This window comes from Barbus barbus (genome assembly GCF_936440315.1).
Source record: "Barbus barbus genome assembly, chromosome: 9".
In the NCBI taxonomy this organism is placed as follows: domain Eukaryota; kingdom Metazoa; phylum Chordata; class Actinopteri; order Cypriniformes; family Cyprinidae; genus Barbus; species Barbus barbus.
This window is the reverse complement of record NC_136737.1, coordinates 32,222,864-32,245,496: the sequence shown is the minus strand read 5'-3', so window position 1 is coordinate 32,245,496 and position 22,633 is coordinate 32,222,864. Positions and strand designations below refer to the sequence as shown.

Genomic DNA, 22,633 nt, shown 5'->3' with positions numbered 1-22,633 from the left:
ACACAGAACGCACATTTATCACATTTTCTAGAGGGACATCGATCACCGCTGCACTTGCGTCTCGCACAAGAGAGCCGCGTGTTTAGAAAGCCGTGTAACATTAATGTAAGTTCAACTTTTAAAAAACATGTCTCGAGACTTTATGGCGGTTTTTCTGCATCTCATGTATTTAAATGAAAAAAGTACTATTTGTGATTGGTTTTCAATATCAAACTATACATACACGATGCTTGTTGTTTCTAATTGTTTAAGCAACCAAATTAATTATATATGGTTTATACATTATTTTAAACATTATGCACTCTTTTCAAAGGTAGTCCTGTTATTTTATTGCTTTGAAGAAACGTGCATTAGTAATAATTTGCTCGGTGCGCCCTCTTGTGGCCTCAGGAGAGAAGCCAAAAGCTTTTTTTCCCCTAACAGAAATTATGCCTTTTAAATTCGAATATAATGTTTTAGTACAAAATTCGAATTTAGTTTTTCAGCCAATTTGACAGCCCTACAAGACATCGATTACGCAGTACACTCGTGTCATTATACTGTTTAAGAGCACCTGTCAGAAATATCAGGTGTCGTTGTTTGATGAATCTCGCTTGCAGATCCACTAGACAATCCAGGTCAGGCGCTTGACGGGATGGAGTGTCACAGTCGTGGTACGACAGGATCTCAACGATATGTTTCTTCTCATATTCATTGAGGATCTCGAACAGCTTCAAAGCATCAGGTTTGAGCCTGGAAACATAGAAACAAACGGTTCTTCTAGTGCAATCAATCATGAAGAACACTATTTCACTCAGATTCCACTCTCTCTGTCACCACTTGGTAAAAAATGTGCTTGTGCTTCCAAAGTGAAGGGTTCGGTGTCAAACCTGCTGTGCTCTCTGAGTTTCTTGTGTGATTTGAAGTGCACCCTCCACCTCCAGGGGCTCTGAGGAGCGTTGAGCTGCTCAATGTACTCAAGGATATCTTGAAGTTTCTCTAAAAACAGAAAAAACGCTTTTGCTGAAACATGCGTTAAGTTAGGGCTAGACGATATGACCTAAAATCAAAAGCTCGATTAATTGAACATTTAAACTTGACTTACGGTTAACATAATATTTAGTCATTTACATTTAGTTATTTAGCAGATGCTTTTATCCAAAGCGACTTACAAATGAGGACAATAGAAGCAATCACATTCAACAAAAGAGCAATGATATGCAAGTGCTATAACAAGTCTCATTAATACAGTACACGTAGCAAGGTTTTTATTATTATTAAAATAGTTTTTTTTTTGTATTAAATTTTATCAAAATGTTAGTATTTATTACAATTATTTTTATTTATTATTTTATTACTTTTTTTTTTTTTGTTCATTGACAAGGTGGGAAAAAAAAATGTTCTAATGAAAGAGTGCATGCCTTTAAAATAATTGAAGGAAACAAACTATTTATTATGGTTATTTATTGAATATTTCAAACAACTGAAATAAAAAAGCACACACTGCATAAAAGAAAACGTGAAAAATAGAAAATAACTGGTTTCTCTTGTAAATAATTATTATGTTAATTAATGCAATGTGAATAGTAGAAAATAACTTGCAGATGCTGCAAAACACAAAAGCACAGCGGTCATACACGTCTGCCGAGTGCCGAATACACACGGTAGCATGTTTAAGTATTAACAGGATAAAAATAATAATAATAATAATAATAATAGACATGGAAAAATTACGCTGGTTAGAGGTTCTGAATTTAGTTTTCTATTACTTTTTCGATGAATCATCCAGCCCTATATTAAGTTGATAAAATAAACCTAAATGTCAATAACTTTCAATAATACACCTGAAAACAATGGCTGCGACAGTAAATCGTTCTGCATCGATTCTGAGACTATCGGAAGGCTTCGCGATTCTCTCTGGAATCGATTCTGAGCTTAGTTTTTAACAGCAGATGGCACGGTGTTTTTTGACACAGGAACTAGAACATAAAATAATCATTCACACAGTTCGAAAAGGTTGAAGCAGGTGTTACAAGGGTGTTCATAGTGGTTAGCAATATGCTATTTACACTAAGTGCAAATAGCTATAGACTATTTACACTGTTAAAATAGCAGCATTTTCTGCTATTTATACTACTTGTTGCAAATAGTGGCAGTTATCTGCACTTCAGTATTATAGTACATTATGAAACAGCATGCAATTATAACGTATTGAGTGTAAATGATCATTTTAATGCAAATTATTAAATGGATGCCACCTTACTGGCATAATAAAGCCCCTCCCTACACCCACCCGAAACTTTATTTTCAACTTTTTGATTGTTTCCTTAATTTTTATTGAAAAGAAATGCCTTTATGATGTGATACGAGATTTGAAAATGGAGAAAAAAAAAAGTTAGGCAAACTACAACCGTTTTTTATAATGTTGACTATGCCAATCACACGTTGGTGGGCGGAGTTAGTGTAAATAGCCTCTGCCAACAAGGCGGGCTATTTGCACCAATTGTAAATAGACACTCCGTTACATTAATCTCACGTCATAAGCATAAAAGTACATTTCACCACTTGCAAGACTCAAAAACTGGCCTAGAGCGCCACCTGCTGTTATAAACTAAGCTCAGAATCGATTCCAGAGAGGATGGGGATGCACTCCAACAATCTCAGGAATGGCGATGCATGGATTTATTGTCGCAGTGAAAGCCTGTCGAGATGGACGTACCTGCGGTGATGACGGCTGGGTTCAGGACGTGCTCGTCTGACACGATGAAGCCTCCGGACTGAAAGAGCTCGTTGTAGGTGTGGTTCTGAATGTCACTCAGGTTGTCCACACCAGCAAAGCTCACAGACCGATGCTTCTTCAGGGAAACTAGAGAAGGTATCTATGGGTAGAGAACACAACATCTAGTGCTTTCCAGTTTTTGGAACCGGTTGCAAAATTGAAAAGAAATCAACATACTTTTTAATATTATATCTCAAATCGAAGTGCTACCTTGTGAACCTGTGCGGCGATGTCTATATTCTGAATGATGACCAGCAGCTTGTCTTGACTGCTGTTTTTTTCAAGGAAACCATGAGGGTTACACTCCAAATCCCCCAACTTTTTCAAATATTCCTGTTACGAATGTTGAAACAGTAAAGGGTTAGTATGTCTACAGATCGCTAGGCAACTTAAGTGTGACAAATAGCCTTTATATCCTCCTCCTCAATTCATGTAGCGCTTGCATTGAAGCTACATTTCCACACTTCTTCAAGTCAAAGAAACATTTTTGCCTAATTGGCCATATTTACACCTGCTACTAACATGTGACCTCAAGTGAAAAGTACTTAATACAGGTGTAAAGATGCTCTGAATTTCTAATCGTGTGCAATATGTTTAATCAATTGTGCTATGGATATGCATTAGAAACACATTTATACCAAGTGTAAGCAAGCCTTGTCCACACTGTCAGTCCACATCCGATTTCTGTGCATATCTGCTTGGAATTCGGTCTAAATAATTGACTGTCCACATTGTGTTTTGCATCTGTTCAGATCCGATTTGAGTGTCTCGTGGCGCTTTTTCATTCTACTGAACGAGGAGGAATTACTGACAGGAGGAATATTAGACTGCTGTCACTTTAAGACCGAACATTCAGATCCAATATACGGTTACACATGTGCTTTCTTTCTTCGCTGTCTACTTTCACTTAAGACCTAAATGACTGTTTATGAGGATACTCACACTTATAAGTATCTGTATTTAACCCTTCAAGGCCAATAAGGCAACAAAAATATTCACGCACTATGAGCAGCGGATTCACGTGCGCAGTCAGCTCTCAGAAACAGTCGCACATATAGCACTGTTAGCATTTAAACAGCTTAAAATCACACATTTTTAAACCGCAATGCTTAAAAATGTGTACAAACGATACATTTTTGTGACCACGGCGCACCACTGCGATAGAGACGATAGTCCAAAATCTCTGCCATTTGACAAATTTCTACTGGTTAATCATTTCTACTGAGCAGAATTCGTTCACTTCTTTCTGCTATAGTGTACTCAACTGCCATACACTACATAGAGGTTAGTGAACGAGTCAGCGATTTCGTGTTTACAATTCACGTGGCGTGGGAATGTGAAACGGCTGTGCAAAATCCAATCTGAGAGGTCAGACTGAAACAGATTTCCAGAAATTAATGTAGCTCATGTAGCATGACAAGGCTTGAATTTTTTTTACATTTTCAACATTTGTTCATAAAATCACTCTAAAAATTATTTCATTTTTATATGTTGATGACTTTTGGATCAGAGAGCTTTTTGGCCATTGGATCGGAGCACTGCTAATTAATGCGTGATTCGCTTAGCCTCTAAATTTCATAATGCTTAACAACATTGTTTCGAAGCGCTGTCAATGGTTTATAACCTTAATTTCCCAGCAGACGTCACTCTCCTCCTCATCGGTGGAATGGATGTAGAAGTAGACTATGTTCTTCTGAACTCCTTTAATGATCTCCACCAGGTTACTGATCACCTCGGGCTGCAGCTGATCGATGATACTGCTGATGGCAGAATGAGCGTGTCCCATCTGGCCGTCTTCAGCTAGCACGGCGGGGTGATCCTCCACAGCTCCTGTAGTCTCAGCAACCAAACTACCATTCATCTCATGAAGATCATAAGGGACGTTTGCATCCTGAGTTTTCTGGGTCACTGAGTCCTGCTCTAATGCCCACATCTGCTGGGGTGTCTCCTGGAGATCAGGGTCGGGCAAACTTGAGTGAAGTTGAGGCTGCGTCATTGGGTCAGGTAGGGCACTAGAAGGGGAGCATGGTGTCAGAGATGACTCAAAGGCGTTGTTGGAAGACGAGGAAGCACATGGATTAAAGCTGGAGGACGTATCAGGGACATCTGAAGGAACTTCTGCAGCAGATGAGGAGGAGGTCACATCTTCGTGGTATTGACTGACGTGCTGAGGGTCTATGAACACCATCAGGCTGTCGTGGAAAGAGCTGATGTAGTTACTGACGGGAAACGGAGTGTTGTAGTTTGACACGTAATTGGAAAGTGGCACAGCTGGAGTCTTTAGTGGTTCTTGTGAGCCCTGAGTGCTGGAGCAAGAAACATAAAAAATGTGTTTGGCCCTCAAGAGCTGCTCGACCTCACTGGAGAAGCCAGACACGAGCTCGTCGACAATGTGGTCAAAACCGCTGCTGTCTGCAGGACACGCTGTGGCCACAGCCGGAGCGACAGGCTCTTCATCCTCAACCTCTGCTGCCGTCTGCACATCCAGATCCACCGCTGTGTTGCTGCTGTCCGGCTGGTAGGGAGGGGACAGGTCCTTTACGTCAGGTGTGGCGTGTGTAGACACGGTTGGGCTCTGAACGAAGCGTGGGTCTTCAGGATAGTCCATCTGTCTCTGGGAATATCTCTCCGTTTTCAGACCTAAGCAAGGAATTGAGAAAATGGACATGGTACTGTTTTCTGGATTATAAATTGCATTGTTTTCATCTGAAACGTGCTGCAATTTCCAAGGTAAATTAAAATTCTCATTCATCACCAATCCTAATGTATCTTGGAAAAGGCAAGTGAGTTTGTATTGTGCATTTTCCAGCAACCACGCCGCTCATTTCAGTTTTGCGTTAAATATTTAGGCTGGGCGTTTATAATATATGTTTATGGTGAATGCCACTCTAATTTGTGTTTGTTTTTTACTAATTTTCATTCTTTTTTTCTATTCTGAACACTGCTAAATTTACAGGATTTTTTGTGGAGGGTGGGAAATATAAAAACATGTTTCTAATGTTGGTAAATGTTTTGTTTATTTTACATTATTTCTGAATGAAATGATAAAATGTGTCTTATACATCGACTTGTACACCAATGCAACTTATCTGTGTGTCATAAAGTGCACATAAAAATAGGTAGAGATGGTACAAGAAAAGAACTGCCATGCATGGACAAGTATACATACAGCACAGTATAGTAAGTGAGTGTCAATTTAGAATAAAAAAAATAAAAATCAAAGCTTCATTTGTGCTTTAACATTATGCGGCCCCTCATTAATATATGCTTTATACAGTCAATATGCATGCTAATAAGAAAAAAAGAGTGGGAAAAAAATGAGAAAATTATTATAAAAATTTATATTATAAAGGCATTCTGCACTGTTCTTCACATCACATGAACGGAGTTTACCTGTGATGGGAATCAGCACCCATGGAATGGTCTTCTCCCCGAGCAGGTTAACGCCACGCTGCTGTCCTCCAGAATCTGAACAAGGGCTAAATGCTTCTAAACTACTCAAACTACCTGCGGTCTCCTCCTGAAACAGCAAAAACATAGTCAAAACCACCTCCAAGAGTCCAGGACTCTAAATCAAATGACTGAATAAATACATACAAATAAACAATACTTTGGCTAGATGCAAAACTGGCAACTGTCGATTAATAAAGAGCATATGCAGTAGTATTCTAGTACTCCAACTCATCTGCTCTGTTTTGTTCTGTAAATAGGCTACATTAAATTCAATTGCAGGTGAGGAAACAGAACAACTCGCTGCTCTACATTCACCGCACAGCACTGGCTATGAAAGGAACGGCACACTACTACACAGAATATATACTGTGACGAGTACAGTACGTGGATTTCCATTATGCACGGAATGTGCCGTAAAACACTAGAGCACACTGTGTGTAAGACACTATATAGTGTGCTTGAATCAGAAGCTCTTTTGCTTGAGTCATTATTGGAGTAAAGACAAAAATAAAAATGGGATTAAATTGTGAAATGACCTTTGATCCAAAAGTAAAAAAAAGAAAGAAGCAGCAATGCACTCTTATACTTCATGTTTGTACATTAGTATTATACTGTATATTCCCCAAGTTACAGCATTGTTGCATAAAAGCTATATAATTGGTGTTCAGAATAACAGCAGTTTCTTAACACTGTAGCTCAGGTGCACATATTTAAATGGCATTTATTGGAAGTATATTCCTCTATTACATAGCTGCATATGATAAATACACGTATCTATTTTATGTTTTATAATGGGCTGCTTTCATATTATGAAACTAATAAGCACTGATATCCATCTTATATTATTCTATATTTTCCATATGGATGAACTGACAAAAGAGAAGTTTTCAATCAGCTTACGGTCACGTGCATCTGAAAATGAAAGATGCAGACTGAGCAGCGTCCCAAGAGTGGTGATGTAACAGTCTATCAGCACTGTTTGTATCGCTCCACTCGTCTGCTTGTGTATTCCAGATGGTCAGTCGTGCATTAGTCACATTTATTTATTTAAATAGTTCCTGTCTGGCTTTATGAGCCCTGCATGATTGATGATTTCAAGCTAAAGCACAAGACGATGTTTTGTAAAATTATGGCATTGAGTTTAAAGTGACATTTTACATTCAACATTTTAAAGCAGCTCGTTCTCCTTGGCATTATGGCAAATCATGGCATTTCAGCCTGCAATCTAAGCAGATGTCTAGTTTAATGATGGGTGTCTGCACTAGGGTTGCTGCGATAGATGCCCCAACACCGGTTATGTCACTTGCCCACTGCCCCACTGTCATTTAGATTTTTTTTATAGTAGCCTAATAAAAAAATCATTTGTTCAGTTAGAGAACAGACACTAGAATTAAAACTGAACCTGGCTGCCGAACGACAGTCACTTCACAGATCAGACTTAATTTATCACGAGAGGAGAAGCTGACCAGAAGAGAGAGGTGAGACAGCCAAGACGATTGCAGAAGAGTTTCAAAACCAAACGCAAAAGCGCCTGTTTTAAAAAGATTTGGGATTTTGAAAAGCTGTTGTTGTCTTCTGCCATTAATCTAAGGTGATATTGGAAGTTTTTTTATTTTGTTTCTTATTTATTTGGTTCCACAGTGTTTCCTGATCTTCAGTTTTGTATAGGCTACCTAAACTTTGTGCAAGTTATTTGTTATTTTATATTAGGCATATAGCATGGTGTATTTTTTGTTTGTTTTGTTAATAAAAGTTCTATGTTCTACATTGTGTGTTGTTGCTGGAATTGAATTCAAGCAATCGACGCCCAGTTGCCGGTAAATGTGCACGGCTATTTAAAACGGAAGGAAAGGGGGGAATATGGAAAATTAAAAAGTCTTGTACGTACAATGTAGTATGCTACTTTCTGAAATGCTTATGGTTACATAATGTTTGTTTGTAGTATGAAGTACGCAATATATGCCATTCCAAACACAGCCAGAGTGTGTGATTCAAGATAAAGTCATCTTTATATGAACTGTATCACACAAGTGTGTTATAGAGAATTTGTATGAAGATATCCGATTTCTCGTCCCATCACCTGCATGAGATTCTCTTTCTGCCACAAACGCTCACCCACCTTTCCTCTCTTCACCTGTGTCTTCTCTACGTAGCCTGTTCCACGCTTTTTCTGTGAAAATCAAGCACTTCAGCTAACAGCTTTTTCCTGACACCTCAACATTAGACTTGCAGAATGGCATCTACCCGTCTTGAAAACCTCTCACCCCAAACTTAAATAATAATGATAATAAACTTAATTATCTCAGAATTACGAGATAATTTTTCATGAAAAAAGTTTTTGCTCTGTTTTTCTGAATTAATGACTTAATTATCTCAGAATTACGAGATAATTTTTCATGAAAAAAGTTTTTGCTCTGTTTTTCTGAATTAACGAGTTAATTATCTCAGAATTACGAGATAATTAAGTCATTAATTCAGAAAAACAGAGCAAAAACTTTTTTTATGAAAAATTCTCGTAATTCTGAGATATTTAACTCGTTAATTCAGAAAAATAGAGTAGATTTTTTTTCCTCAAGTGAATGCAATACGCTTCCGTAGACCTCAGAGAATAGTACAAAATTAAAAAAACAAAGGCAATTCATGACCCCTTTAAGTCAAAGTTAAGACAATGGCTTTTTAAATTTGTTTAGTGCCTTTCATTTGTTTAGTCTTGTCCTATCACCAGCATCAAATTCTCTTTCTCTCACCCACCTTTCCTCTCTTCACCTGCGTCTTCTTTATGTAGCCTGTTGCACGTTCTTTCTGTGAAAATCAAGCACTTCAACTAACAGCTTTTCTCAAAACAAAGTGAAACAAGCCCAAAACTGACACTTTGGGAATGCCATTTGGTCAAAATTAGACCATTAGAATGGCATCTACCCTTCTTGAAAACCTTTCTCCCCAAATGCTACCCTTAAATTTCTACACTAATCTCTCCTTCAATGTACTCATGTCTCAAAGTGGTTGCATCAAGAATTTTTTGAGAATATTCTGGACGCTCTTTTAAATATAATGAACAAAGCCGTATGAAAGAGTGCACTTCATAAGTCACTGATCAATCTTCCCTGAAACCAAATCTCTGGAATGGACTAACACTTGCATGAACACAAAACTAGTTTTCATGCATCTCGTGACCAAACATCAGTGCTGAGTTTTAAAACTGTTCATCACTCAAAATACAGATAAAAAAGCTTGGTATATAACGCATAGTTTGGACTATTTGGGTCACTTCTGAAGCCTAACAAACTCGCTGTATACTTTCTCACAGGTTTGGAACGACAACAGAATGTACATGTTCAAGTATTGCTTAATATTAGGGCTGCCCCTGACTAAAGACTTCTGTTATAGTTGTTCATGTAATCCATTAGTTGACTAATCACACATATTAATTTAATTACCTAAATATATACTAGGGGGCATTTAATATACAGCCCATTCTGCACTCAAACATGAATACTTGGCAAAAGTAATGTGTTGGGAAAAATAGCGATAGGAGATATTTTAACTATTTATTAATACACTAGTGTTTTGTGAGACCGAGTCAAACAAATCTCTGCAGTAACTGGACAAGCATTGAGAGAGAAATGCACCATTTATACACATTACATAATCAGAGAGCATTTCTTTTTAAATATTAATTGGTTCATTTTAGGGGTGTAACGGTACACAAACATGACGGTTCGGTACGCACCTCGTTTTGACGTCATGTTTCGGTACAGCAGGAGGAAAAAACTAAACTTTTTTTTTTTTTTTAATTAAACAATGGTTTACTGAAATGGATTTTTCTTTAAATCAATTAAATTACAATTAAAATTTTCCTAGGGATAAAAATCTACCTCAGCTTCTGCTCTAAACTATAGGGAGGCCTTTTACATTACTATAAGGTTATAATCAACAACATTCAAGCAATATTTATTTTTAACTATGATAATCAACACTCAAATTAAAAATGTGCATGCAAACATGTAAACTGCACATTATGCAGTTTTTAAATGAACTTCTAAATTATACAATTTCTATTTGTTGCTGAAACAATCAATGACACAGTGGCTGTGTCAACTTGTTTCATAATAGATGTATTTAAACACACATTAAATAAATCAAGACATCACTAACAGGTAAAGTAAAATATAATGAAGTATATAGTCTAATATCTCTCAAAATGCTTAATTTCTCTAGCAAATAACGAGCTGTGGACACTGCTGACCGCGTGACATTGTTTACAAGCTGTTTTACTGACGTCTTTCAGCGAGTGAAGCACTGATCGAGTGATTACGTGAGATTTTCATTCATGTTTAGTTCACGTTAAAACTAGTAATAAAGAGGAAGGGATGATTGCGTTCACTATTAGAACTGAGGCGTTTATACAGCGATCTGTCTCGCCACATCAAAGAGCACCAAAACGGCTTGTATTGTCTGAATTTCCTGAAAAATTCATTTGAAATTTGTTCGGTACACATGCTTACCGAACCCGAAAGACGTTGCACCCCTAGATCATTTAAATAATCTGTGTTGAAACTGGTGTGCTTCTTAACATTTTTTTGAACCTTTATTCAAAATAGAAATCTTTTCTAACAATATTATGTCTTTACTATCACTTTTTATCCATTGGACACATCCTTGCTGAATAAAAGTATTAAGAAAAGTATAAAAAAAGAAAACTAAATTGACTGACCTCAAACTTTTGAATAGTAGTGTATATTGTGACTTATGCTGCCTTCACGTGCTATCGGAGTAATCATGAATACGAGTTTCCTAACCGGAAACTGGACGTGAACGGCCTCTCAAGTCGTATTTACTACTTGGAAATTCAGAAATAATTTTGATACCAGAGTTTCTGAGTTGGGCGGGTCATAAACTTTAAACATGGTGGAGGGGAAAACCACTGCTGCTGTCAATGCTGTTCTCAACAACTACATCCTTTTATCTTGTCGCTGAAGTAGTGTATTTATAGGCTAGATGTGAACGATCATGCAAAGCATGTTTTATAAGCAGTGAAATAAGCATGTATTTGATTGAAATTCCAGGATTGTCAGCAAACTGGATGTATAACGCGGTGAATGTTTATATGATTGTAAACCAATGGGATGCTACATTTTATTCTTTCCGCCATTAAAGCACTTGAATATGACAAGCTCGTAATCACGACAAGTGGGAAATAGGACATTTCTGATAACACGTGAAGGCAGCATTACTAGCAAACTGTTAGTTGACTAAGCCTCCTCTCGTCATCTATTTACGGGCAGCCCTACTAAAGTACAGTTTGTGTTGGTGTGAATGAGTAGTTTGAGCACACTGATCTACCTCCAGACAGTCCCTCCTTTCGGGTTCATCCTGCACAAATCTCTTCCTGAGGTCGATGTCGCGGTCGGTGGGAAGGCCGAGTCTGGCCATGCTGTCAGAAATGTCCATCGCGTCCGTCGTCTCGGTGTCTTCAGGTGACTCTGTGGAGCCTCTGGTCAGGGTGTCTATCATTCGTAAGACCTCTAGCGCCCCCTGCCTCTTGTCTCTGCGCAGGTCCGTGTCCAGACTGGTCTTTCCGAAGCTGTCCAGGATCTCCATGATCTTCAGCACTCCCTGAGTCTTGTCCTTCCTCAGGTCTGTGTCCTGAAGACCGACGCTGCTCAGAACATTAGCCAGAGATGGAGTGGACTGTCTGTCGTCCGCTGATGAAGAGAGGACACTAGATTAACGACTGACAGCAACAGTAAACAGCTGTTACACAATTCAATCTAGGGCTGTCAAAAAAAAAAAAAAAAAAAAAAAAAAAAGAATTTTGAATATTCGTCGAATTAAAAAAAACAAAATCCACATTCGAATGCAAAAACGTTGCATTTGAATTTTAGGTGTGTGTCAAGGAGTCTTATCAGTGGTGCACAAGATGTGATGACGATGGGTGCCATTGCATTTTAATGCTTTTATTTGCCTATCCAGTCGAACACACTGGACGCTGCTGCTTTGTTTATTCAAAATATTGCAGAAAAAGAGAACATCCATGCGGAGATTATGTTGTTTACTGAAACCAAGCCGTTCACACAGAACGCATAAGTCCACATTCTATTCATTTGTGTTTCCTGGTGAAAGTGCAATACCTGAAATGCAAAAATAAATTTATCAAATGACAACAATCATTGCAATTAGAATTTTCAACACAAATAATTATTTAACCATTTAAATCATTTTTAAATTTAAATGAGTTTAACCATTAAAAAGCATGACGAAAAGATTTCATTGACTAAAACGATCAAACGTTTAGGGGTGGTTTCCTGGACAGAGATTAAGCCTAGTCCTAGACTAAAATGGCCCTTTAACCGGAATAACAGAAATCTGCTTTCTCTGTCATGGTTTTAAATGGACTTAGTCTAGTCCTGAATTTAATAGGCTGATTTCCTGGAGGAAGACTACTACTTCAGGACTAAACTGAGGCGTAAAATTAATGAGTAAAAAGCTGAGATTAATTTTAAAGTCTAAGACTAAGACTAAATTAAAAACGGCTGACAAAACTAACAGTAGTTCTGTGTGAATGGCCCCTTATACTTTTATTTTGGGGAGAATCTCTCAATAGACATTACTGAACTATAATAACATACAATCTGGCGACCACAACCATGAAAGCTTGAGGCTTGATGCAAGAATGCCAAATTAAAGGATAAGAACCAACGTGCAAATACCACAGACGATTGCATAATAAATCAAGAGAAACAGAAATCGTGATAGCATTCAAAACAGGATTCACGGTGCAGCCCTGATCTTCGTTCTCCTCACCTTCTCTTAGTTCTTCGCTGGGCTGATTTCTCAGGCGTTTTGAGCTTCCCTCATGAGCGTCGAGATCCACCTTCCTCTTCAGCGTGCAGGTTTCCTCCGCCGCCTCTGGATCTCCCGCCTGTCCCTTCGAGCTCTTCTTGTTGAGCTGGATGAGCTTCAGCAGCTCCTGGACTTTGTCCGGGTCACTGTGAGAGGCTGCTCCCTCCGTCTGAACCTGGAGCTCCTCCACCTTCTTCTTCACGCTCTCCAGGAGCATGGTGAACACGGCCGGCTTGTAGATGTAGGGCCGCAGGAAGCTCTCCCAGTTGGTCTTCTGCCGGGGCGCGGGAAACAGCTTCTCCCTGGTGTCCAGTTTGGGGTTGTAGTCAGTCCGAGCCCGCTGCAGGGGGTTGCCCTCGCGGAGGTTCGTGAGGTAGTCGTAAACCTGCTGCTCCACGGCAGCGCTGAGGTCAGCGGGAGGCTCAGCGCGAGCCTTGCTCAGAGCGCAGTGAAGAGCGGAGACGAACCAGTCGTGCTGGGGCATGATGGGACTGTGGTGCTCTGACGACACAGGTCTGCTGCTCTCAGAGGGTTTCGATGCTTTACCAAGACAAAGACGGTTTCATTACTGCATCACAAAATTAAGACCAAAGAAGATCTGATCGGTGAAACACACTATGCAAATATGAAAACGCACACACTTCAAGCAAAGGCAGACTGATTCTGTACATTGGTGTGTTCTGAATGCAACTGTCGGCTGAATCTTAAAAATCACTTTTGAAAAATACAAATTAAACTGAAATAATACTGAAAACCAAAATCAGGCACTGCTGATTGGAAAATTTGTTCTGCATTGTTGCTATTTCCTTGCACAATTTATAGTTAATTGGTTAACACTAATTTAAAGCCTTTATATAAATGATGCACTACAAACGTAGTTGTAATGCATTAATTATGCCTTGTAATGCACCTTATAATGCATTGTATGATTTAATGAGTACCACAGTTATACATTAATACATTATAAAATACATTATCAGTGTTGGGGAGTAACTAGTTACATGTAACGGAGTTACGTAATTTAATTACAAAATAAATGGGTTACACTTTATTTTAAGGTGTCCTCGTTACAGTGTAATTACACATTTAAGTACTGAGTAACATTAATTAGCTACATGCATTTATACATCTATATGGTTAGGATTTGGTTTAGGGTTGCTTGCATGTAATCATGCATTATAAATTGTTATAATAGTAAGTACATGTAACGTGTACAGTTAACTGAAACAAAAATGTGTAATTAAATTACAGTTACTTATGAAAATGTTAATGTTCTAATCTGAATATTTTCACACACATACAGATTTGATTGATTTCTTTCCAAAATTGCATTGACTGCTCTAAAATATGAGACACCAATGTTTGTTTAATTCAAGTTATGAAGGATTTTGAAAGTCTGACAGTAATCAGTGATGAGTACTTCTGTAAGGTTAACCCTTTACATGTTTGAAAATATTAACAGTTTAGAAGAATGTAGAAATTTAAATTTAGAAAAGTAATCAAATGTAATCAGTTACATTAATAAAGTAATGTAAAATTACACTACTTATTACATTTCGAATAGGGTAACAAACTGCATCCTTTTACGTTTCCAAAGTAACCTGTGTATTGTAATACTTATCTATTTATAGTCACACCTTTAGAAAGTATAATGCGTTAAAACACAAAAAAACAAAACTTTAAATATTATAATGCATTTTAATTAGTGCTGTCAAACGATTAATCGCATTTTTGTTTGCATAATTTATGTGTGTGTACTGTGTATATTTATTATATATATATATAAATAAAAAAATAAACACATACATGTATATTTTTCAGAAAAATGTTATGTTTATATATTAAATATATTTAATATTTACAATATAAATACAAACATGTAAATATTTTTTTAAAAATATATACATGTATGTGTGTATTCATATATACATAATAAATATACACAGTACACACATATATGCTGCAAACAAAAACTTATTTTGGATGAGATTAATTGTTTGACAGCACTAATTTTAACATTGTTACATTTATGAAAATATATGAAAATACATTATACTTATAAGCTTTCAGCAAAGTGTTATTGTTAATTGTTTTAATTTACTATTAAGTTCAAATTAATTTATTTTAATAGTGCTATTATTTACAGAAAAAAAGTTAAACACTTAAAATGTGTATTTTTATCATCTTTGGTATTGAGACTCTTTAAATCTCATTAGTCTATTGAATTTTGGTACTGCGACAACATTAGTTTGAAAAGAACCTCGTTGACCAAGTTATCTGAATTAAGATATTTGTTTACATCTGTTTAATAGCACAGACATTTGAAGGCAATACAATGGCCCCCATGAGTAATGACGTTTATTTTCTGCACAAGACCCGTTAAGAGTGAGACTAAGTGCTTGCAATGTTTTAGCCAAGCATTCCCGTCTGTGTTTGCATACTTGCATTAAATGCGTTACTGGCTTTAAGAGGAAATGCATCAATTTAACTGCGTGCATCTCTCCAAATACTCACCTCTCTTCAACCAGTCACGCTTCTCACGGTAAATAAAAAGTGCTTGTATAGAGGACACTTTCCAACCACCTTTTCGCTCTGTAAAATCAAAATAAAGTTGATTTCATTCAGATATTTCAAAGATCAGTTTCTTTTACACTAGCATTTCACCATCCTTAGATCATACCGCTTGAGTTGGCCATCTGACTGGCAGAAAGCAAGAAGAGGAAACCTCTGTCCCGCACCATATTCACCAAAACCTGCAGTGACGAAACGACAATCAGCTCAAGTCCAAACAGCTGCAGAAATATGAATCAGGACTGATGCTCACCAGACCCTCCTCCTCCAGTTTCTGCAGCAATGCAGTCAAGCTCTTTGGAGAAGTTTTGTCTTTCTCCACCACGTCAAACAGACTGCAGAACATGCCACTTTTAGACACTACAATAACAAAGCAGATCCATTATTTACATCTCATCATCTTTTCTCTATAAGCACAGCCAATGCAGTATTAACATCCCTATATTAACATGCAAAACAACAAAGAAAGATAACAAACATACATATCACAGTATAATATACTTTGGCTGAAAATCATGTCATATAATGACTAGTGATCGACAGATATATTTACATACAAACAGGAGCTCTCGTTCGCCATCTTTTATAGATTGTGTGGTTTGTGGCATGAAATGTTTATTAGATACTCAAAGACTTGTTTAAAATGCATATTTGCGGACAGAGCTGGGTAGATTACGCACAAACTATAGTCTGCTACTGAATCCAAATTACATGACAAAAATTGTAGTTAAAATATAATGATTATGTTTCTATGTAATATAAATCAGACTACTTTTAGATTACTTTATACCTCGCTCGTTTATCACATTTATTTAAACAGGATAATCTTGTACCATATTGATATAAAAATACAAAGAGTAATAAAATATATTCCATTTGTTGTATTTAACAACATGAAGTGCATTAAACATTACATTATGTCAGGTTTCCCAAGCTGGCTTTGTGAGTTTAATGAAAAGCTAATAATATTTAATTTATAAAAAATTACAATTAAAAAAAATAATTTTAAAATATCAAAATAAAACCCTTACTAAAAAATTAAATATTTTATTTGTTCAGTCAGAGAACCGTGAACATGCAAAACTTCATTCAAATATTTATCTTGAAATCAAGTAAATATATTAGGTGAAAGAGGTTCGGCAAAAACGTTTGGGAATGCCTGCATTACATGTAAACTAGAAATAAAATGAATTTGTGCATTTTAATGTGTTTGAAAGACAAACGCCTTCCAAGACATAGTAATACATGTTTAAATAACCGACTGAGTGATTATTCAAATAAAAATGCGTTCATTAATGTAAACACTTCTTAAACCTGAAATGACTGATCTCTGTGTGAACATCCACAAAACTGGACTTCCTGAATGTATACAAGCAGTAGTCTATTTTAGCAAGGAACATTTAAAAGATGAAAAAGAGGAATTAGGGAGAATCAAAAAATTATGAATAATCTTTTGCTATTGTGTAAATAATATGTAATCAAAGTAACTAGTCTGATTATGAGCATTTTAAAATGTAATGTAGTCCAATTACGAGAACTTAATTATTTGAATCTGATTACGTGATCCAGATTACATGTAATCAGTTACCCAGCTCTGTGTGCTGAATGCCGACATTATATGAAAGGTATTCTACCATTTGCCTTTTTTTTTTTTTTTTTTACTTCATTAGTATAGGGCAGTGTGGAGATGAGAGAGAGACAGGGGGGCAGGATTGGGAAAGGTCCTCGTGCCAGGATTTAAACTCGGGACGCCCGTAGCGCAGCGACGCTGTATGAAAGAACTGATTAAAGAGTAAACTAATGAAGATTACTGAACAATGGGAGCTGTGTGTCTGCACTCAGATCCTGTGTTCCCATTTCTATCAAAATAAAAGTCCTGCTTACAACATTCAGCATCCAAACAGAAAAACTTATCGGCTGATGCTGAACATTAAAAAAACTGCAAATATCGGTTGATGATATCGGCTCTGGTGATATATCGGTTGACCACTACTTGGACTCTGTGAGACGATTAAAGCATAGGTTGTTAAATTAGTGCTCAAACCTTCATGACTGCCCGTGTAAAGGCTCCAGGAAAAGAGAGCAGACGGGATCTTCTGCTTGACCTGCTGCAGGCTCATGACTTTACCTATCTCAATCTTCTCTGGCCTGAAACAACAACAGCCGTTGTTCATTATCACATGCCCAGTGTCATTTAACATACATATGGCGACTGTTGTTGACTCACAGTTTGTAGGGCAGGAAAGGTTGAGAGAGCGATCGAAGGCTGGCCTGGTACACGTCTTTCCCCCCGTTCACAAAATGCCCTCGCCATACCGTGTAACAGCGCCTACCTATCACAACAACAAAAGGAAATCAACAAAATCCAGTCATTATTTATTTGATCTCATGTCATTCCAAACAAGTATTTAGTTATTTTTTTCCTATTCTACAAAAGGTGAATTTTAAGATTTTTTTTCAAAACAACGACAGCTTACTGTGATAGCGACTTCACATGCGTCAAAACTACTACAAACTACTTTTATGGTGCTCTTTTGTCCTTTTTGGAGCTTGCCAGACAATATAAACTGTCGCAGTATAGAATTTATTTTAGAAAACACTGGTGATCTGTTCCTTTAATAACTGAAACAAATGCTGTTTTACTGAATAAAGTGATGCCCACCTTTGCTCGTTCCTGATGGCTGACTGCTGGACCTGAGGAACAACACAAGACAATTTTAATGATGATGAATTCCTTTCACACACGTACAATGAAATTAGGATAGCTTCCCCTCCGCATAATTTACATATATCACATAGTGCACATACAACAAAACATGAATTACAAACGTAACTGTGTTACATACTTGCTCAATAAAGAGCTGAATTGCACTAAGACTTACTTTACAACTAGGGCAGAAACGATTAGTTGACATTATCGACAATGTCAACAATAAAAAATTGTCGACAAATATTTTTGTTGTCGAGTAGTTGTTTGATCTCATATGAGCTAATGTAAGAGCCTGCGTTTTGACCAGTGTGGCGCTGTAGTCCAACACTGTAATTCAGACCTCCTGGATGCAATTCAAAAGAAGAAGACACAGTGCTTCAGCACAAACACTGCCAAACCTGAAGCTGCTGAGCAGCGTTTGGATGAATATGATAATATATGCTGCACACTTTCCTCTCAATAATGAATTAAACACAAAAAAATGACAGCGGTGAGAAAGCAGCAGCTAAGAACGCATCTGATTACAGCGTGATTAAAGTCCAGTCATGTCACGTTACGTTTATTTATATACACTGCCCTCCAAAAGATTGGAAACACCCCAACCTTCCAACAAGACAATGACCCCAAGCACACTTCCAAGCTGTGCAAATCCTATTTGGAGAGGAAACAGTCAGCTGGCATCATGTCTGTCATGGAATGGCCTCCCCAATCACCCGACCTCAACCCAATTGAGCAACTATGGGAGGAACTGGACCGTGATGTCTGTAAGAAGTGTCCAACCAGTGTGAATCATCTTTGGGCAATCCTTCAGGAGGCTTGGAGTAATATACAGGATCAAGTCAATGTTTGAATAAACTGACAGCTCGGATGCCCAGATTATGCAGAGCTGTAATAGCTGCTAATGCTGGATATTTTGATGAATCGAAAATTTTATTTTTTTCTATGAATAAACTGTTTATGTAATGTTTTGTGTTGTCCCTTATCAGAGCAAAATTATCACAAATTAAAAAGGATTCATGCCAATATTGTCCAAAACCCCACTTTTCTAGGGCGTTTCCAAACTTTGGAGGGCAGTGTAGTACTTTACGCAATAGAAAGCCTTAAATCAAGCAGCTTTACAGTATTAAACATGAAAAACCAAAATCAGTGTCACTTTTCAACCAACTTGATTTAAATTTACACACGCAATTGTACTGCAGATAACATTTTGGTACAACCACTACATATTTTGCTACCCGTGTGCCACCAACCCCTTTACCGGTTACTTTTAGACGAAACCTACTCCCTCCCATCTTTCCTCTGTAGTGTCCTCCTCTCTTCCCTCACCTAGCCATTTCTCATCTCTGGATGTGAATACAGCTACTGACACTTTATGCTCTACTTTAACCTCTTGTCTAGACGACATTTGTCCTCTCTCCTCCAGGCCAGCACGGGCTGCTCCTTCTAACCCCTGGTTATCCGATGTTCTTCGTGAGCATCGGACCAAACTCAGAGCGGCAGAGAGAAAATGGCGCAAAACCAACTATCCATCAGACCTAAGTAAGTACCAGTCTTTGCTTTAATCTTTCTCTGCTAAAGTCCACACTGCCAAATCCTCATATTTCCACAACAAGATCACCAGCGCTCCAGACACATGTAATCTCTTCAGAACATTAATTTCTCTCCTCTGTCCCCCTCCACCACCTCCCACCACTTCAATAACAGCTGATGACTTTGCCACTTTCTTCACATCACACAGAACAATCAGTAGTCAGTTCTCACCTCCACACACACAGGACCTCAAACCAACCACATCTACTGCTAAAACTCCCATCTTCTCTTTCTGTCCCCTCACTGAGGCAGAAGTATCCAAACTTCTCTCCAGCCATCCTACAGCATGTCCTCTAGAACCAATCCCCTCACACCTTCTCAAAGCACTCTCTCCCACACTCTTACCGGCACTCACACACATCAACATCGCTCCTCACAGGCATTTTCCCCATTGCATTCAAGCAGGCTCGGGTAACCCCACTGCTCAGGGATCAGTCCGTGGACCCCTCCTCTTCTCCACATACACTACATCATTGGGTCCCATCATACAGGCACATGGTTTCTCCTACCATTGCTATGCTGATGACACACAGCTCTCTCTCTCATTTCAACCAGATGATCCAACAGTAGCTGCACAGATTTCAGGCTGTCTGGAGAACATCTCAGCATGGATGAAAGAACATCTCAACCTGGCAAATACTGAGATTCTTGTATTCCCTGCCACTCCAGCTCTACAGCATCATTTCACCATCCAGCTAGGTTCTTCTACAACTACCCCATCAACTTCGGTCAGAAATCTTGGTGCAATCTTTGATGACCAGCTTCCCTTCAAAGACCACATTGCAAAGACTGCTCGATCTTGCATGTTTGCATTACACAACATCAGAAAGATCAGGTCCTTTCTGAAGGAGCATGCTGCACAACTTCTTGTCCAGGCCCTTTCCCTTACTGCATTGCTCTTCTGGCTGGACTTCTATCAAGCACAATCAAACCTCTACAAATGATTCAGAATGCAGCGGCACGACTGATCTTCAACGAGCCCAAAAGAGCCCATGTTACACCTCTCTTTAACTCCTTGCACTGGCTACCAGTGGCAGCTCGCATCAAGTCACGACACTGATGCTTGCATAGAGAACGACCACAGGCTCAGCACCCACCTACTTCCACTCACTATTACGAACCTACATCCCCTCCAGAAGTCTGAGATCTGCTAGTGAGCGACGCCTTGTGGTACCATCACAGAGAGGCTCAAAATCACTCTCCAGAACATTCTCGTTCACCATTCCTGGCTGATTGAATGATCTTCCCACCCCTATCCGGAACGCCGGATCCCTGGCAACCTTCTAGCAACAACTGAAAACTCATCTCTTTCGACACTACTTGACTTCATCCTAAACTTAAAAAAACAAACAAAAAAAAAACCTTTATCTTTACCAGAGAGACAACAACTATCAGTTAGACAAAATGTATTTAATCCAGTGTGTTTGAGTTTGTTAAACCCCGCGCTGCAAACACCTCTTAAGCACACAGACTAATGCAAGTGGGCATTTTTAATTGTTTATTTATTTTTGTAATCGCAGCTTTGAACGATTATGTAATATTGGCATCCATAATCGTAATCGCGATTAGAAATTCGATTAATTGTGCAGCCCTATTAGTGGGGAAAAAATATTTAATCAAAGTTTGGTTTTCAGAGATCAAAGCTTGATCTAGCTCAGGACTGTTTTGATTATCATATCCCTGTAAGGTATTTTAAGTGCCTTATGACTTACCTTTTATTTAGTTTCTTATCCATATGACATACAAAATATGTTAGGCAGAATGATGTGTCATTCAGTTACTTTTTCATATAGACAATTAAATGGTGAATGAGAGAGTTTCTCTGTCTGTCATCTCATTTTGTGTGCAATTATATTTATTTGTATAAATTAATTGCATAATTGTAATTACATATGATTTTCAAAAGCTGAACTGATTACCTTTATGTTAGAATATGTATAACTAATTTAACTCATTGCAAAAGCTGAATAATCAAAATCTACTGATTAATCAGTGAAATAATCGAGGATTAGCGCGATTAATCGCTCTAATAATCATTAGATTAATCAATTATCAAAATAATTGTTTGCTGCAGCCCTACTTTCAACATAAGAAAATTAAAGATTACATTGCACATTAAGAGAGTATATTACTCAGAATAAGAAAAAAAATAAAGGGTTGTATTGCACTAAGATGTACATTCAGAGTGAAGAATATATATATGAGGTCAGTGCATATTAAAGTTCATAATGTTTATGGCTCTAGGAAAGGAACTGTCCTTAAACCTCCTAGTCCTTGCTTTAGTACTGAGAGTAAAGGAGAGCAGTCACATACCTGAGAGGAGGCAGTGGTTTGGGGGCCGCTGTTGAAGCCTCTTTGCCTTTAAAGTAAAAAGAGACCACAGCATACGGACACACGTGTCTGGGCCTGGACGAAACCTCGAAATCCACATACTCGTAGAAGTATTGCTGTGAAGAAAGCAGCCATCTTACAGCAAATACATGTGATCATGATCATTTGATCAAATATCTTTATTCCTACAGGAGTTATTTTACTCAAGTTAATTTGAATGACTTTACCTGAGTGTACTCGAATGCCCTGTAAGACTGTAAGGACGTCACTCTGGTAGAGTTCTTGGAGAAATGGCTGTCAAATTTAGGTGTAGGATCCATACTTTTGGACATAGAGTCATGTACACTCTTCACTTTACCCTGGAGGACAAAAGATCG

The 22,633-nt window shown here is 37.9% G+C and overlaps 1 protein-coding gene across 4 annotated transcripts in view; it reads right to left on the bottom strand.

Annotated features, from left to right (window-relative positions):
* Positions 1-22,633, bottom strand: part of tasora (transcription activation suppressor a) — a 40,855-nt gene that overhangs the window by 6,284 nt on the left and 11,938 nt on the right. The window contains exons 6-23 of one of the 4 annotated variants that reach the window (XM_079425530.1): positions 22,484-22,615; positions 22,239-22,372; positions 18,288-18,319; positions 17,853-17,958; positions 17,670-17,773; positions 15,879-15,985; positions 15,735-15,807; positions 15,569-15,646; positions 13,016-13,594; positions 11,555-11,916; positions 8,963-9,013; positions 8,331-8,381; positions 6,152-6,278; positions 4,383-5,398; positions 2,969-3,091; positions 2,699-2,858; positions 870-978; positions 554-732 (exon numbers count right to left, since the gene is read on the bottom strand). In XM_079425530.1, coding sequence (XP_079281656.1) covers positions 554-732; positions 870-978; positions 2,699-2,858; positions 2,969-3,091; positions 4,383-5,398; positions 6,152-6,278; positions 8,331-8,381; positions 8,963-9,013; positions 11,555-11,916; positions 13,016-13,594; positions 15,569-15,646; positions 15,735-15,807; positions 15,879-15,985; positions 17,670-17,773; positions 17,853-17,958; positions 18,288-18,319; positions 22,239-22,372; positions 22,484-22,615 — 3,523 coding nt within the window. The remainder of the gene's footprint in view (positions 1-553; positions 733-869; positions 979-2,698; positions 2,859-2,968; positions 3,092-4,382; positions 5,399-6,151; positions 6,279-8,330; positions 8,382-8,962; positions 9,014-11,554; positions 11,917-13,015; positions 13,595-15,568; positions 15,647-15,734; positions 15,808-15,878; positions 15,986-17,669; positions 17,774-17,852; positions 17,959-18,287; positions 18,320-22,238; positions 22,373-22,483; positions 22,616-22,633) is intronic. The other 3 variants (XM_079425532.1, XM_079425531.1, XM_079425533.1) reach the window with 3 other exon arrangements.